Source organism: Tamandua tetradactyla, chromosome 4, assembly GCF_023851605.1.
Source record: "Tamandua tetradactyla isolate mTamTet1 chromosome 4, mTamTet1.pri, whole genome shotgun sequence".
Taxonomy (NCBI): domain Eukaryota; kingdom Metazoa; phylum Chordata; class Mammalia; order Pilosa; family Myrmecophagidae; genus Tamandua; species Tamandua tetradactyla.
Genome location: NC_135330.1, coordinates 187,353,293 through 187,369,870, shown reverse-complemented (window position 1 = coordinate 187,369,870; position 16,578 = coordinate 187,353,293). Strand labels below are relative to the sequence as shown.

Sequence of the window (16,578 nt, the reverse complement as noted above, 5' to 3'; positions counted from 1 at the left end):
GGAAATACATAATCAAAAGGTCCCACCCGCAAGATCAGATTAAAAGACCATGGCTTTTCTGGGGTACATAAAAGTTTCAAACCAGCACTCTGGTATAAATTCAAGAAGCCCTAAATAAATGGAGAGATTTACCATGTTAATAGATTAGAAGATTCAAGCATTAGGTTGCCACTTTTCATGGATTGGTCTAAAAATTCAAGTTTCCCGAGCAAAATCCCAATAGGCTCTTTTATAGAATTTGAGATGCTGATATTAATGTGTCTGTTCACCGAGGACCTAGAACACCCAAATCAATCTTGAGAAATATGACCAAAGCTGGAGACACTCACACTACCTGACTTCAAGTCTTACTACAAAGCTACAGAAATGATGATGATGTGATATTGGCACATTTTGGCAGAAAACATTTAAGAGGATCCAGGGTAGGAAGAATTTCTTAGGATACTGAAAGCAATAACCATAAAAGAAAAATAATCATCAAAATGAAAACTTGGACTCATCTAAAGAAACGATTAAGAAAATAGGCAGCCTTAAACTGAGAGAAAATATTTCCCACATAACTGACGAAAGACTGGTACCCGAAATATATATATGAAGAAATTCTAAAAATAGTTAATAGTTATAAAAAATGAATAAATAAAAACAATTTAAAATGGAAAGCAGGCAAAAGACTAGAATAGACACATCACAAAATACAATATACAGATAGATAATAAGCACTTGGAAAATTGCTCTACATAAGTCATTGGAGAAATGCAAGTTAAAACCACAGTGAGACCCTACCAAATGCCCAGCAGAATGGCTAATGTTTAAATGACTAATAGTTTAACCAAATGTGGTGAGGATATAAAGAAACAAAATTCTCATACATCGCTAGTAGAAATATGAAATGTTACAGCAGCTTTGGTGAAAAGCTTGGTTGTTTCTCATATAGTTAAGCAGACCTAACTATTCCCCTCCTAGGAATTTATCCAACAGAAATGAAAACACAGGTCTACAGAAAGTATTGTACAAGAAAGTTTATGGCAGTTTTATTCACAATAACCCAAAACTATAGGCAACAAACATGTATAGGTAGATGAATGGATAAAAACAACGGTAAAAAGAAATAAGCTACTGATTTGCAAACAACGTGGATGAACCTCAGCATGTGCTGAGTAAAAGAAGGTGCACACAAAAAAATACACATAACATGGTTCCGTTTATGTAAATAGACTAGGCATAACTAATTTAAGTGAAAAAAAAATCAGAACTCGAATTCTCACTCTGTGGGGATTCAAGGAGAAAAGATTGATCAGAAGAAGGAGGTGCAAAGAAACTTTCTGAGAAAACAGAGATGTTCTATATAGTGATTGGGATCTGAGTTACTCAGGGTATACCCAAGTTGTCAAAGTTGTATGGCTAAAAAAAAAAAAATTGTATGGCTCAGATTTGTGTATTTCACTGTATGTAAATTTTCCTGAAGAAAGATTGAGCTGTAAATAATAACTGAGAGGGAGATAGGGTACGGGTAAAAGAATAGAACCAATGGCAGAAAATTGATGATTTGTTGAAGCTGAGTAATGTATATATGGTGGTTTATTATAGAATTGTTTACTTTGGTTATGTTTGTAATTATAATAAGATTTTAAGAGGGGGCAATAAGCAAAGGGAGAGTATGTTAGGGTATTGAACTTAATATTTAGCACTTGGTCTTCAACTTTAAAAAGGCAAAACAAATCTCAAGCTTTTCAAAGTTTTTCTCTAAAGTAAGTATGTGGGGGCAGGAGAAAGGAGGAGAGTTGAAAATTTTAGCTGAAAACTTGAGAGAACCAAAGATAAGCCATTTACCTAAAACCACAAGTATAATAAAAGTAGTTAAATTTGAAATACTAATTTGGAATTCAATTGCAGAAGTTCTCAAGCTATTAACAAATAAATAGCCTAGAAAAAAATGGGTGCGGATTTTTCTCCTAATTATTTGAATCCATAGTTAGAAATTTTGTCTACATTTTATTTTTTTTCAATCCTTTTTTTTTTATTTGCTTCCCATATGAGGACTGGTACAATGACTGAAAGGTAGGTAGGTTTTTTAACATACTCAATTTCAAGCTACTACTGAAAGTTTCAGTTTCATCATTGGTACTAATTTTATATTATTGTAATGCTTTATAAATGGATAAAGGGAAAAGGAAGAAGGGAGAGCATGGCATAAGTAACTTTAAGAGCTATATCCTTGAAAGTGTGGGCACAAATATAAAATTGTCAATTGAAAAAGTGAGTTATGTGTGAAATTTTCCTTAAAACAAAGACCAGGTTAATCATGAAGTTTTTGTAGTGTCATGCATTTTGATCATGTTTATCTTTAGTCAGATCATATTTCTTAAAGGAAAAATTGAGCCAACTTGTAATAATTATAATATTAACACTTTCATATATATTTTCTCCTTTGATTCTTATGCAATAGAGGATAAATATACTATGAGTTATAATGGAGAATTTTTTAAATATTTAACAAACATTGGTTTTTTTATATTTATATAAATATATGTATTATATTTTATAGTAAAATTTAGGACCTGTTTTTTAGGTTGTTCTGAAAAAATCCTGTAGACAAATGTATAAACTCATGTTTATAATCTTTTTAGCTGCAGAAGATCATAAGTAAACAAGATGATTTGAAGACAACTATAACTAATGAAACAGAATCCCAGGTATGAGCAAATAAATATTTTGAAATATGATATTTATAATGGCTTCTCCATTCTATTAGTTCAAATAAATATTCCCAGATAATTGATAATAAATGTTTGTACAGATTCACATGGTTCAGACTTTTAAAAGGTACACAGGAGTATGTTTGTAGGAGTGCATGGTGCATGGGTAGCTCAGTGGTAGAATTCTTGCCTGTTTGATTCCTAGCCCATTTACCCGCCAAAAATGAAAAAGTATGTTTATAGAGCAGAGTTCTCCTCCTTGGACAATTAAATGCATCTATATGTTTTTCCCTTACTTATGAAAACAGTAGAATCAACTACAATGTTCCACACTTTTATTTTTTTACTTACTGTATCTGAAAGTCTCATTTTTTTTTTTTTTTGGCAGGGGGAGGGGGTCCATGGTTGGGACCACCCGTCCATCCTGTCTCATTCTATTTTAATGGTTATTTGTACATTCTTATGTGGAAGTAACAGTTTATGTAACCATTCCCTCTTTTTTTTTTTTAACATTTAAAGTGGGTGAATTTTATTTTATGTAACATGCTTAAATGAAGCAAAACAGGTCTTATGTCTTATTTTTTGCATAAGGTGAGTATCCAATAGATATATTCCCTCCTTTAATTTCTTTTCTTTAAATATTTTTTACTGTGAAATATACAAGCAAAAAAAGCAGTCATTTCACATCACATTGTAACAAGTAACTTATAGAACAGATTTCAAAGTTTGGAGTGGGTTATAGTTCCACAATTGCAAATTTTTCCTTCTAGCTGCTCCAAGACATTGGAGACTAAAAGAAATATCAATATAATATAATAATTCAGCAGTCATATCCATTTCTTAAATCCTATCTTCTCTGTTTAAACTCCTGCTTCTCCTTTGATCCTTCTCCCATTTTGGCTATACCCATTCTAACTTTTTCATGTTGGAAAGGGGTGTCAACAATATGGGATAGGGGGAGGGAATTAGTTGATTTCTTGAAGATGCTAGCACCTCTGGGTTTCAGGACTTATCTGTCCTAGGAACCATCTGGAGGGTATAGGTTTCTGGAAAGTAATCATAGTGCATGAAACTTTTTTGTACTCTCAGAGCCCTAAGTGTTGTTTAGAGTTAACAGGAATGTGTTGACTGGAGTTTGGGAAACCATGACAATTAGCAGTTTCTAGCTGAAGCTTGCATGTGAGTAGCCTCTGCCTCCAGAGACTCTGTTTGAACTCTCTTAGCCACTGATATCTTATTTTGTTACACTTCTTCCCCCCTCTTTGGTCAGGAAGGTATTGTCGAACCCACAGTGCCAGAGCCAGGCCCGTCCCTGGAAGTCATATTCCACGATGCCAGGGAGACTTTCACCTGTGGATGTCATGTCCCATGTAGTAGAGAGAACCATTCCTTCTTGAGGGACATTTACTATACATCCCGTGTTTTACTATTACAAACAATGCTACAATGAATAATCCTATAATTCGTTGTTTCAGACATGTATGTGAATGTATCTGAAGGATAACTTCCCAGAAATTGAATTGCTGGATCAAAGGGCATGAATGTTTTTAAGGTTATTAATAAACTTTGATAAATATTGACAAATCCCTTCCATAGAGAGTGAACCAATCTTTATTCCACAAGCAATGAATCAGTAAATTTTCATTTAATAGTCTTTGTCAACTGTAATTCTACAGTGTACTTTCCATAAGATTATCTTAAAATTCCAAATCATTTTCTCTTTTAGGTTGAACCTACTGTAAATTTTGTAAATTGTTAAAATCGGTATTCTTTTTTACATTTCTTTCCATTTGAATAATCCCATACTGGACTTCTTTCTAGGTTATATATGTATCCTTTGTGTTCCCATAGTAACCTGTGTACCCATTTCAGAGCACCTGTTGTGTATTAGTATGATTGTTTTAATTGTGTCCTCTAGATTGTAAACCTCATGCCTCTCTTTACGATTGTGTGAAAGTAGGGAACAATCCACAAGACTGCCCTCACTTCTGATACCAGTTGCAAGTTCACAAATCTATGACTACTGTCAGGTTCAATAATTAGCTAGAAGAACTCACAGCACTCACTGAAAATTGTTGTACCCATGGTTATATTTTATTTCGGTGACAGGATAGGAAATAGAATTAAGAAATGCATAGAGCAAATTCCAGGAAAGTCCACATGTGTAGCCACCAGTTGTCCTCTCTTAGTGGAGTTGTGGACAGGACTAACTTTCTTGGCAATGATGTATGAAGATAATTACATAATTACAGAATATACCATAAAATTTCACCCGAACCTTGGTGTCCAGAGTTTTTACTGGGTCTCAGTCACATAATCTGGTTGACTACCCACATGGCAGACCTCAGTCTCCAGTCCCTCCAGAGGCTGAACTGAAACCACGTGACCCAAAACTTCCACCTTATATCACATTGCTAGTCTAGCTGGAGTGGCCCGAAAGTCCCCAGCTAAACGAATTCAACACTAGCCTGACATCATATCCCAGCAGCCAAGGACAGAGGCCAGATTTTCATTGGGTAAGGTTATTTGCTACACAGGTTGTATCCACATAGCCTGGTTAAGCACAGGCATTCACTCCCTGCTCAGTAGCTTTTTTTTTTTTTTTAATTTTATGCTATAAATATTTTTAAATTAATGAATGGACATCTAACCATATGGATATGACTAATATATTTAATCATTGGCCTATTGGTCATTAAGGTTGTTTCCAAATATTTGCCATTAGAAGTCATGCTGCAGTGAATATCTAAACATGTAAAATAGATTAGATTTCTAGAATTGAGGTTGTGGGTCAAAGGGCATGAATATTTTTAAAGGACTTGATGCATATTTCCAAGTAGCTTTCTGGAAATTTGTAACAGTTTACAATCCTACACATGCCTCTCTCTCATTGTTCTTTTTTTTTTAAGCTCATTCAATTTGTTAGAGATAGAAGGTACTTCAGATAATCTTTTTGAAGATCATTAATATAGGACACTTGTATTTCATATCTTTATATTTTCTGTTCATATTCTTTTTTTCATATTTTCTTTTAAGAGTATAGTTAAGAATATTAACCTAGTGTCTATCGAAGTATTAAAATAGTTTTCAGATATGTTTTTGTTAGTGATGTTTTGGTTAGATATTTTTATTTTCAATGTAGTCATCTTTATCTTTTCTTTTGTTTTATTTATTTAGCTACTTTAATTCTTTAAAAGGCCTTCCCTCCATGAATATCAGTTAAATATTAACCTACATTATCTCCTGGTTTAGTCATAGTTTCACTTTTTTTACATTTCAGTTTTTCATTCATCTGGAATTCCTTTTTTTTTTTTCAAGTATAAGAAAATTTAATTTAAAGTATATTTTAAAACCAAAAAATAAATAAAACCATATAAAATGTAAAAGAAAAAAAAAGTAACAAATAGGAAAAAAGATGCTCTGTCCAACGAGGGGGAGGAGGGCCCTTTTTGTTTTGGAAACCTGACTGGAGCAGGGGGGCTGGAGCTTCATCTGGTGCCTGGGATGGTGGTAGCTCCTTAGCTGGCTCTCCCTGGGGTGGGGATGCTAGAGCCAGGGTGGCTTTTGGTGCAGCTCTTTATCAGGACTGGGGTAGTCACAGGTTCCCAATCCTGGAGCTATGGCTCCAAATTCACAAGTGGTTCTACAGCTGCTGCCAGCTGAAGAGTTAACCATAGACCTGGTAATGCAGTTGGCTTTGGCCCCAGACCGCATCTGAAATTTCTTAAAGTTGTTACTAGGAGCATTACATTACTTTAATTTTTTGGTATTAAAATTAGACTCTTTTTTCCCCTTACAATGTTATTGCTACTAAATAGGAAATCTGTCTGATTTTTACCGTTTTTGCACTGGCCTGTTTTACTAAATTCTCTTATTGTTTAAATTTTTCCTGTTGATTTTCTTAGATATTCTAGATAAAAAGTTGTGTTATCTCTAAATAATATTAATCTTACTTGATTCTATATATTGAACAAACCACCAGAAAAGTGTGAAATATTAGTGTTGGTTGTCATGTTGTATAACCTTAATGAGAAGACATCTATTTTGTCTTTTACTATAACTATTTGGACATTTTTATAGGAATTGAAAAAATATATATGAAGCAAGACTAGCCTGTCCCCATTTGTATGGAAGTCCCGATAATGGATTTAAAATCCACATTTATAATTTTAGCCACTATTTTATCATATTTATTAGGCTGCAAAATAATGCCTTCAGTAATCAGTAATATGAAATGTATTATATCCTTAGCACCATTAAACCCATCTTTTTCTCCCTGTTAACTAAAATCAAAATAATGTAGTATAAAACAATGATGAAGCCACCTAACAGCCAGAAAGATGTGTCTAACCTAACATGTTGAAATTCTGATTCCCCTTCCCCAAAATCATTGTTGTTGTTAGTTTCTTTAGTACCTTGCTGGACTAAATCTTTAGTCTTTGAAACCTTGCTCCCCCAAAATGTTGGGCTATTCTTGTATCTGCTCAATTATCTTTTCTTGTTTTTATTTTTTGCTTGACTTCCTAGGGTTTGTTCCTGTTCCTGTGCTCAGATACTGTGAGCTTGTAAGTCTTCGCTGCTCTGCTGATCTGTGTGAGGGCTGGGACATGTTCAGACTCAGGCCCTCTTCAAGCCTGCTACTGCTTTTGCTTTCCACTGCTCACTCTTCTCAGGTCTTTTCAGCACATGTGTGCAGGCTCTGTCCTCCAAGAGTATGTGGGTGGCTTGAACTGATTCTAGCCTCTACTGTGCATGTATCACACCAAGCCTGTTTGGCTGCCTCACTCCTGAAACAGTCTTTTAAATCCCTGGCTGCCCTCCTGCCCACTGCCTGCTCCAGGCAGGCTTGTAGCCTCAGTCAATGGTGCCTCTGGTGCTCTCTGTGTGCATGGAGGTCACCAGTGAGCTGCTGGTTCAGGCAGCCTGCCCTCCCCAGCTGAACTCCCTCAGGTCAGAGCTACAAGGGTAGAGAAGCTGCCCTCAGTGAGAATACCACAGACTGAAACACCTGCAACTCAGTGGTGTTCACAGATAACCACTTCTCAGTTTGTTGTGCGCCTTTGGTTGAATTCCAGAGCTCTGAAATGGTCAGTTTTAACCATTTTGTCCAGTTAGTTGTTTTTGCAGGGAGAGAATTTATCACCTTCTCGTGTCATCATTTGACGTGTCAGAAGTCAGTTACCATGTTTGTATTGGTCACTAGGTTTACACTGGCTTTTTTTTTTAATGTTTATATTGACAAATCTTCACAAACATACATTCCATATATAGTGTATAATTAGTGGCTCACAGTATCATCACATGGTTGTATATTTATCACCATGATCATTTTTTAGAACATTTGTATAACTCCAGAAGAAGAAATAAACAGAAAAAGAAGAAACTCATACAAACCATACCCTTTACCCCTCCCTCTCATTGGCCATTAGTATTTCCATCTAATCAGTTTATCCATTTGCTTTTAATAAACATAGTTAGGGATTTCTGAAAACAGCTACTTCATGTAAACCAACATATTTAGTATAGTATAAAATTTTACCTAAAATGATAGAATATGTAGTGTAAAAAAAATATTTATTTACCATAATATGTACCAAAAGTGTCAGTTAGAGTATATTTTAATGAAGCCATGTTAATGACACTAAAAGTTTAATAATTACCTAGTTTCAAAACATATGAAGGAGAGCCAAGATGGTGGCTTAGCAAGGTGTGGGATTTAGTTCGTCCTCCAGAGCAGCTAGTAAATAGCCAGGAACAGTACAGAACAACTGCTGGGGCCACATCAGTGACCGGACACACAGCGTACCCCAGCCTGGACCAGCTGGACCGGCTGCAAGCCCACCCAGAACCATGAGTCCCCCAAGCCTCAGCAGCCAGTGCCCCTCCCCCACAGGCTGCTTCCCATAGGGAAAAGGAAAGAGACTTGACTAGCAGCAGAGGCTGAGCGCAACCCCTGCTCAAACTGTGGCATTAACTAACAAATTCTGACTGCTAAAAATAAGGCCTCCAACTCAGCTGAACCTCGAGTAAAAGTGGAAGCTGCTGGGTTTTGCCCTGGTGCAGAGGGAACAGGGCTGACTGAAAAAGAAAATAGAAAAAAAAAAACAGGTTTTTGGATCGGATAGCACATAATACTTGAAAGGGTCTGGGCTCTGAAGGAAAGGAGGGGTACATGGGACCTGGAGATACACAGAGCCACATACCAACTTAAACTCTTGATTGGCAAACCTGAGGAACAGGGGTCCTGCTCTGAAAAGGATTTTTCTTTTTCTTTTTTGTGGCTGTGTTGCTACGGCTTATTTGCTCTTTGGATACAGCTACAAGGCTTCTCAGGCTCCAACTAACCCAGGCATAGGCAGAATAAAGCTCATTTGAGTGTTTGTCTGGAGCCTGTGCCTTCCCCAGGAGAGGGGTAGAGCCCAGCTTAGATGGAATCCCTCCCTCAAGGAATTCAGACCCCAGGGTCTGGAAAAGTGAAGCCCTTAAAGCCAGCCTACAACCCTTCCTCTGACTCCACCACGCCCCCAGTAGGGAGAGTCTGCTGAACTTAAAGGTACCACATCACCTTATGTTGGTGGGACCCGCCAGCAGACAAGTGCCACATACTGGACAGGATAGGAAAAATGCAGAGTCCAGAGGCTTCATAGGAAAGCCTTTCAATCTGCTGGGTCTCACCCTCAGGGAAAACTGACGCAGGTGACTCGTTCCTCCTGAGAGGAGGCCAATTTGGTGTGGGAAAATCTGGCTGGGGTCTGTAATACCTAAGTAGACCCTCCTAAGGGGGGTTAAAAAGGCACCTTGCAGGCAGGGCAGGAAACAAGAAAACAAAAACTGAAAAATTCTGATCTGTTAAACAAAACCTAAGCTAGGGGTCTAGAGTAAGCTGAACTGAACGTCAGAGAACAGACAGACAGCAAAGTCATTCAGCAAGAAAATCCTGGGTAAAAATGAAAACAATCTCCAGAATAAATTTATTAAGGTAATTAAGTGCTTAGACGCCAGCAAAAAATGACAAATCATGCTAGGAAAATTGAAGATATGGCCCAGTCAAAGGAACAAACCAACAATTCAAATGAGATACAGAAGTTGAAAAAATTATTTCAGGATGTTCGAACAGACATGGAAAGCCTCATCAAAAATCAAATCCATGAATTGAGGTAGGATATAAAGAAGGCAAGGAATGAACAAAAAGAAGAAATCAAAAGTCTATAAAAAGCAAATCACAGAACTTATGGGAATGAAAGACACAGTAGGAGAGATTTAAAAAAAACAATGGAAACCTACAATGTCAGATTTCAAGAGGCAGAAGATGGGATTAGTGAACTGGACATCTGAAATCCAACAAGCAAAAGGAAATATAGGGAAAAGAATGGCAGACTAGATCCAAATAGATATACTCCAAGACACTTACTAATCAGAATGTCAGATGTCAAAGAGAAAGAGAGAATCTTGAAAGCAACAAGAGAAAAACAATCCATCACATACAAGGGAAGCCCAATAAGACTTTGCTTAAATTTCTCAGCAGAAACCATGGAGGCGAGAAGACAGTGGGATGATATATTTAAGTTACTAAAAGAGAGAAACTGCCAACCAAGAATTCTATATCCAGCAAAATTGTCCTTCAAAAATGAGGGGGAAATTAAAACATTTTCAGACAGAAAAATCACTGAGATAATTTGTGACCAAGAAAAAACTGGCTCTACAAAAAATACTAAAAGGAGCACTAGAGACAGATAGGAAAAGACAGGAGAGAGAGGTGTGGAGAAGAATGTAGAACTGAAGATTATCAATAAAGGTAAAAGAAAAATTAGATATGACATATAAAATACAAAAGGGAAAATGGTAGAAGAAAGTACTGCCTGTACAGTAAATGTTTAGTAACATTTAGTAACACCAAATGTTAATGGATTAAATTCCCCAGTCAAAAGACATAGACTGGCAGAATGAATTTAAAAACAGGACCCATTTATATGCTGTCTACAGGAAAGGCATCTTAGACCCAAAGATAAACATAGGTTGAAAGTGAAAGGTTGGGAAAAGATATTTCATGCAAAGAACAATCAGAAAATAGCAAGAGTAGCTATACTAATATCCAACAAATTAGACTTCAAATGTAAAGCAGTTAAAAGAGACAAAGAAAGACACTCTAAATAAAAGGAACACTTCAACAAGAAGACATAACAATCATAAATATTTATGCATTGAGCCAGAATGCTCCAATATACATGAGGCAAACACTGAAAACCCTGAAAAGAGAAATAGACACATCTACTATAATAGTTGGAGACTTCAACTCCCCACTCTCATCGATGGACAGAACATCCAGACAGAAGATCAATAAAGAAACAGAAAATTTGTATAATAAATAAATGAACTAGACTTAACAGACATTTTTAGAACATTACACCCCACAACAGCAGGATATAGCTTTTTTCTCAAGTGCTCATGGATCATTCTCAAGGATAGACAATTAGCTGGGTCACAAAGCAAGTCTCAATAAATTTAAAAAGATTGAAATCATGCAAAACACTTTTCTCAGATCATTCAAGAATGAAGTTGGAAATCAATAATAGGCAGAGTGCCAGAAAATTCGCATATATGGAGGTTCAACAACACACTCTTAAACAACCAGTGGGTCAAGGAAGAAATTACAAGAGAAATCAGTAAATACCTCGAGGCAAATCAAAATGAAAACACAACATATCAAAATTTATGGGATGCAGCAAAGGCAGTGCTAAGAGGGAAATTTTATTGCCCTAAACGCCTATATCAAAAAAGAAGAAAGAACAGAAATTGAGGAATTAACTATCCACTTGGAAGAATTAAAGAAAGAACAGCCAACTAATCCCAAAGCAAGCAAAAGGAAAGAAATAACGAAGATTAGAGCAGAAATAAATGAGATCGAGAACATGAAAACAATCAGGAAAATCAGCAATACCAGAAGTTGGTTCTATGAGAAAATCAGTAAGATTGATGGACCCTTAGCAAAGTTGACAAAAAGAAGAGAGAGGATGCAAATAAATAAAATCAGAAATGGAAGAGGAGACATTATCACTGACCCCACAGAAATAAAGGAGGTATGAGAGGATACTATGAACAACATTATGCTAATAAACTAGACAATGCAGATGAAATGGACAACTTCCTAAAAAGACATGAACAACCAACATTGACTTGAGAAGAAATAGATGACCTCAACAAACCAATCACAAGTAAAGAAATTCAATCAGTCATTAAGAAGCTCCCCAAAAAGAAACGTCCAGGACCAGATGGCTTCACATGTGAATTCTACCAAACTGTCAAGAAAGAATTAGTACCAATCCTGCTCAAACTCTTCAAAAAAATTGAAGGGAGGGAAAGCTACCTAACTCATTCTATGAAGCCAACATCACCCTCATCCCAAAGCCAGTGAAAGATATTACAAAAGAAGAAAACTACAGGCCAATCTCTCTCATGAATATAGATGCAAAAATCCTCAACAAAATTCCTGTAGCACATTAAAAGAATTATACACCATGACCAAGTAGAATTCATCCCAGGTATGCAAGGATGGTTCAACATAAGAAAAACAATTAATGTAATACACCATATCAACAAATCAAAGCAGAAAAACAACGTGATTATCTTGATTAATGCAGAAAAGGTGTTTGACAAAATTCAACTCCCTTTCTTGTCAAAGACACTTCAAAAAATAGGAATAGAAGGGAACTTCTTCAACGTGGGATAAGGGAATATATGAAAAACCCACAGCTAACATCATCTTCAATGGGGAAAAACTAAAAACTTTCCCCCTAAGATCAGGAATAAGACAAGGGTGTCCGCTATCACCATTGTTATTCAACATTGTGTTGGAAGTTCTAGCCAGAGCAATTAGACAAGAAAAAGAAATAGAAGGCATCAAAATTGGAAAGAAAGAAGTAAAACTCTCACTGTTTGCAGACAATATGATACCATATGTCAAAAACCCTGAAAAATCCACAGCAAAACTACTAGAGCTAATAAGTGAGTATAGCAAAGTAGCAGGTTACAAGATAAACACTCAGAAATCTGTAGTGTTTCTGTACATTAGTAATGAATAATCTGAGTGGGAAATCAAGAAAAAAAGATTCCATTTATAATTGCAACCAAAAGAATAAAATATTTAGGAGTAAATTTAACTAAGGAGACAAAAGACCTATACAAAGAAAACTACAAGAAATTGTTAAGAGAAATCACACGAAGACCTAAATAAATGGAAGGGCATACCGTGTTCATGGATTAGAAGACTAAATACAATTAAGATGTCAGTTCTACCTAAATTGATTTACAGATTCAATGCAATACCAATTAAAATCCCAAAAACTTACTTTTCAGAAATCAGAAAACCAATAACCAAATTTATCTGGAAGGGCAGAGTGCCCCGAATAGCTAAAAATATCCTGAGAAAGAAAAATGAAGTTGGAGGTCTCACGCTACCTGACTTTAAGATGTATTATGAAGCTGCAGTGGTCAAAGCAGCATGGTACTGGCATAAAGATAGATATACTGGCCAATGGAATCTAATAGAGTGTTCAGATATAGACCCTCTCATCTATGGACAATTGATCTTTGATAAGGTAGTCAAGCCAACTCACCTGGGACAGAACAGACTCTTCAATAAATGGTGCCTAGAGAACTGGATGTCCATATGCAAAAGAATGAAAGAGTATCCATATCTCACACCCTATACAAAAATTAACTCAAAATGGATCAAAGACCTAAACATTAGATCTAAGATCATAAAACTTTTAGAAGAAAATGTAGGGAAATATCTTATAAATCTTATAATAGGAGGCAGTTTCCTAGACCTTAACACCCAAATTATGAACATTAAAGAAAGAAAGAAAGAAATAGGAACGCCTCAAAATTAAACATTTTTGTGCATCAAAGAACTTTGTCAAGAAAGTAAAAAGATGACAGCCTATACAATGGGAAACAATATTTGGAAATAATATATCAGATAAAGGCCTAGTATGCAGAATATATAAAGAGATTGTTCAACTCAACACAAAAAGACAGACAACCCAATTGTGAAATGGACAAAGACATGAACAGACACTTCTCAGAAGAAGAAATACAAATCGCCAAAAGGCACATGAAAAGATACTCAGCTTCCCTGACTATTAGAGAAGTGCAAATCAAAACCACAATGAGATGTCATCTCATACCCACCAGATAATGAAATAAATTTATTATCAATAAAACAGAAAATGACAAGTGCTGGAGAGGATGTGGGGAAAGAGGCACACTTATCCACTGTTGGTGGAAATGTCAAATGATACAACCACTGTGAACTACAGTTTGGCGGTTCCTCAGGAAGCTAAGAATAGGATTGCCATATGACCCAGTAATACCATTGCTAGGTATCTACTCAGAGGATATGAAGGCAAGGACACAAACGGACATTTGCACACCAATGTTTATAGTAGCATTAAAACAACCAAAATATCCATCAACAGACTAGTGGCTAAACAAGCTGTGGTATATACTTACAATGGAATATTATGCACCTGTAAGACAGAGTAAAGTTATCAAGTATGTAACAATATGGACGGATCTTGAGGACATTATGCTGAGTGAGATTAGCCAGAAACAAAAGGAAAAATACTGTATGGTTTCACTGATATGAACTGACATTAGTGAATGAATTTGGAGAATTTCAGTTGGGAACAGAGACCATCAGGAGATAGAAATAGGGTAGATATTGGGTAATTAGAGCTGAAGGGATACAGATTGTGCAACAAGACTGATTGTAAAAATTCAGAAATGAATAGCACAATACTACCTAACTGTAATACAATAATGTTAGAACACTGAATGAAGCTGAATGTGAGAATAATAGAGGGAGGAGACCTGGGGGCACAAATGAAATCAGACGGAAAGATAGACGATAAAGATTGAGATGGTATAATCTAGGAATGACTAGAGTGTATAATGATAGTGACTAATTGTACAAATTTAAAAATGTTTTTGCATGAAAAAGAACAAAGTAATGTCAATACTGCAGGTTGTTGAAAATAGATGATAATTAATATTTTAAAACTTTTTTAAAAAAGGTAATCAGAGTTTTTGTATTCTGCTTTACCATTTAAACAACCCTATGAACTACATTTCATTATTTTGCCCATTTCTCAAATGAGGAAATGAAAGCTTACAATATTCAAGTAACTTGACCCAGTATCACAAATCTAATTAAGGAGAGATAATGCCTAGTCTTCTGATTTCAAATCCAGTTCACTTATTGTTAAAATAATTTGCATCCCAAATTCTTGGTTAATGCAGAATAAATTTATGAAACAGAAAAAAAAAATTATGAAGAATAAAGGTTAATATTTTGAAGAATCTACCTGAAGAACTATGAACTAACTTTTTAGTGAGGAACATAAAAGAAGATTGAATTAAATGTAAAGCCAGGCTTTATTCTTAGACAGAAATGATGAACACTATAAAGAGACCACTAAATTGATCCATAAATTCTGTACTTTCGGGTGGGCCGCGGTGGCTCAGCGGGCAAAGTGCTTGCCTGCTATGCCGGAGGACCTCGGTTCGATTCCCGGCCCCAGCCCATGTAACAAAAACGGAGAAACAAAATACAATAAAACAAGAAAGTGTTTAAAGATGTTTCCCTTCCTTCCTTCCTTCCTTCCTTCTATCCTTCCTTCCTTCTCTCTGTCTTTCCTTTAAAAAAAAAAAAAAAAAAAAAAAAAATTCTGTACTTTCCAAGTCAAAATTCAAACTGAGTGCTTTTGGATGGGGTGGGACTGGTAATGAGAAGAGGAAGTGGGTACAGACAGATTGTGTTTTGAAAATTGGCAAAATGATTCTAAAGTTCAGCAGTAGAAAGGTACTCTTGCCCCTTGCCACTGGGGTGGTGTCAGAGGAGGGCTGGTGGAGAGTTACGACTTTCACTACCACCCAGTGCTAATCTGTGGTGTCAGTGGAGGCCATGAGGAAGCAGTGGCAAGGCGCTCCAACCTCTCCCAGCTGGAGTGGTATCAGTGAAGTGCAAGTATGAAGCTGGAGCTCCCAGCTCTACCCAGTAGTAGCAAAAAGAGCCTTCTTGCTTATTGGCAGAGACTGAATGTTAGGGTGGAAACATTTCCCAATTGGTTGTATGAAATTAGTATTATCCTCATCTCAAAACCAGGAAAAGAAAGTACAAAAAGGTAAATTGCAGACCAATATTCCTCATGAATATAGACAGCAAAAATCCTTAACATTTGACAAAATTCAACACCCATCCAAGATTTAAAAAAAAACCTTGGGAAAGTAGAAATAGGGGAGAATCTTCCCAACATGTTCAAAGAGTATCTACAAAAACATCCAGCTAACATTTTACTTAATGCTTTTCTCCCAAGATTAGAAACGGGCAAAGACTCTGCTGTAACCACTTTTATTCAACACAGTGCTGAAAGTTCTAGCTTGTGCAGTAAGACAGGCAAAGAAAAGAAAGGCTTGCAGGTTGGGAAGGAAAAGTTATAAAATTGTCCCTACTTGCAGGTAGTGTTATTGTCTACATAGAAATTCCCAAAGAATCTATAAAAATAAACTCTTAGAACTAATAAGTGACTTTAGCAAGGTTGCAGAAAACAAGATAAACTTAACAAAATCAATTGATTTTCTTTATACTGGCAAGGAACATATGGGCACCAAAATATAACGTATGGTACAATTTAGAATCACTCAAAAAATAATGAGAAAGGAAAAAACAACAATAAAAAAAATGATGAAGTCTCTTCAACAAATGGTAGTGGTACAACTTGATATCCACATGGCAAAAAAATGAGATTGGACTCCCACCTCACAACATATACAAAATGGATCAAAGATCTAAATGTAAAATCTAAAGCTGTAAAATTGTTAC

The 16,578-nt window shown here is 36.0% G+C and overlaps 1 protein-coding gene across 1 annotated transcript in view; it reads left to right on the top strand.

The window, feature by feature from the left end:
* The window catches only part of MICU2 (mitochondrial calcium uptake 2), a 154,990-nt gene that overhangs the window by 111,967 nt on the left and 26,445 nt on the right, over positions 1-16,578 (top strand). The window contains exon 7 of the mRNA XM_077158838.1: positions 2,628-2,693. Coding sequence (XP_077014953.1) covers positions 2,628-2,693 — 66 coding nt within the window. The remainder of the gene's footprint in view (positions 1-2,627; positions 2,694-16,578) is intronic.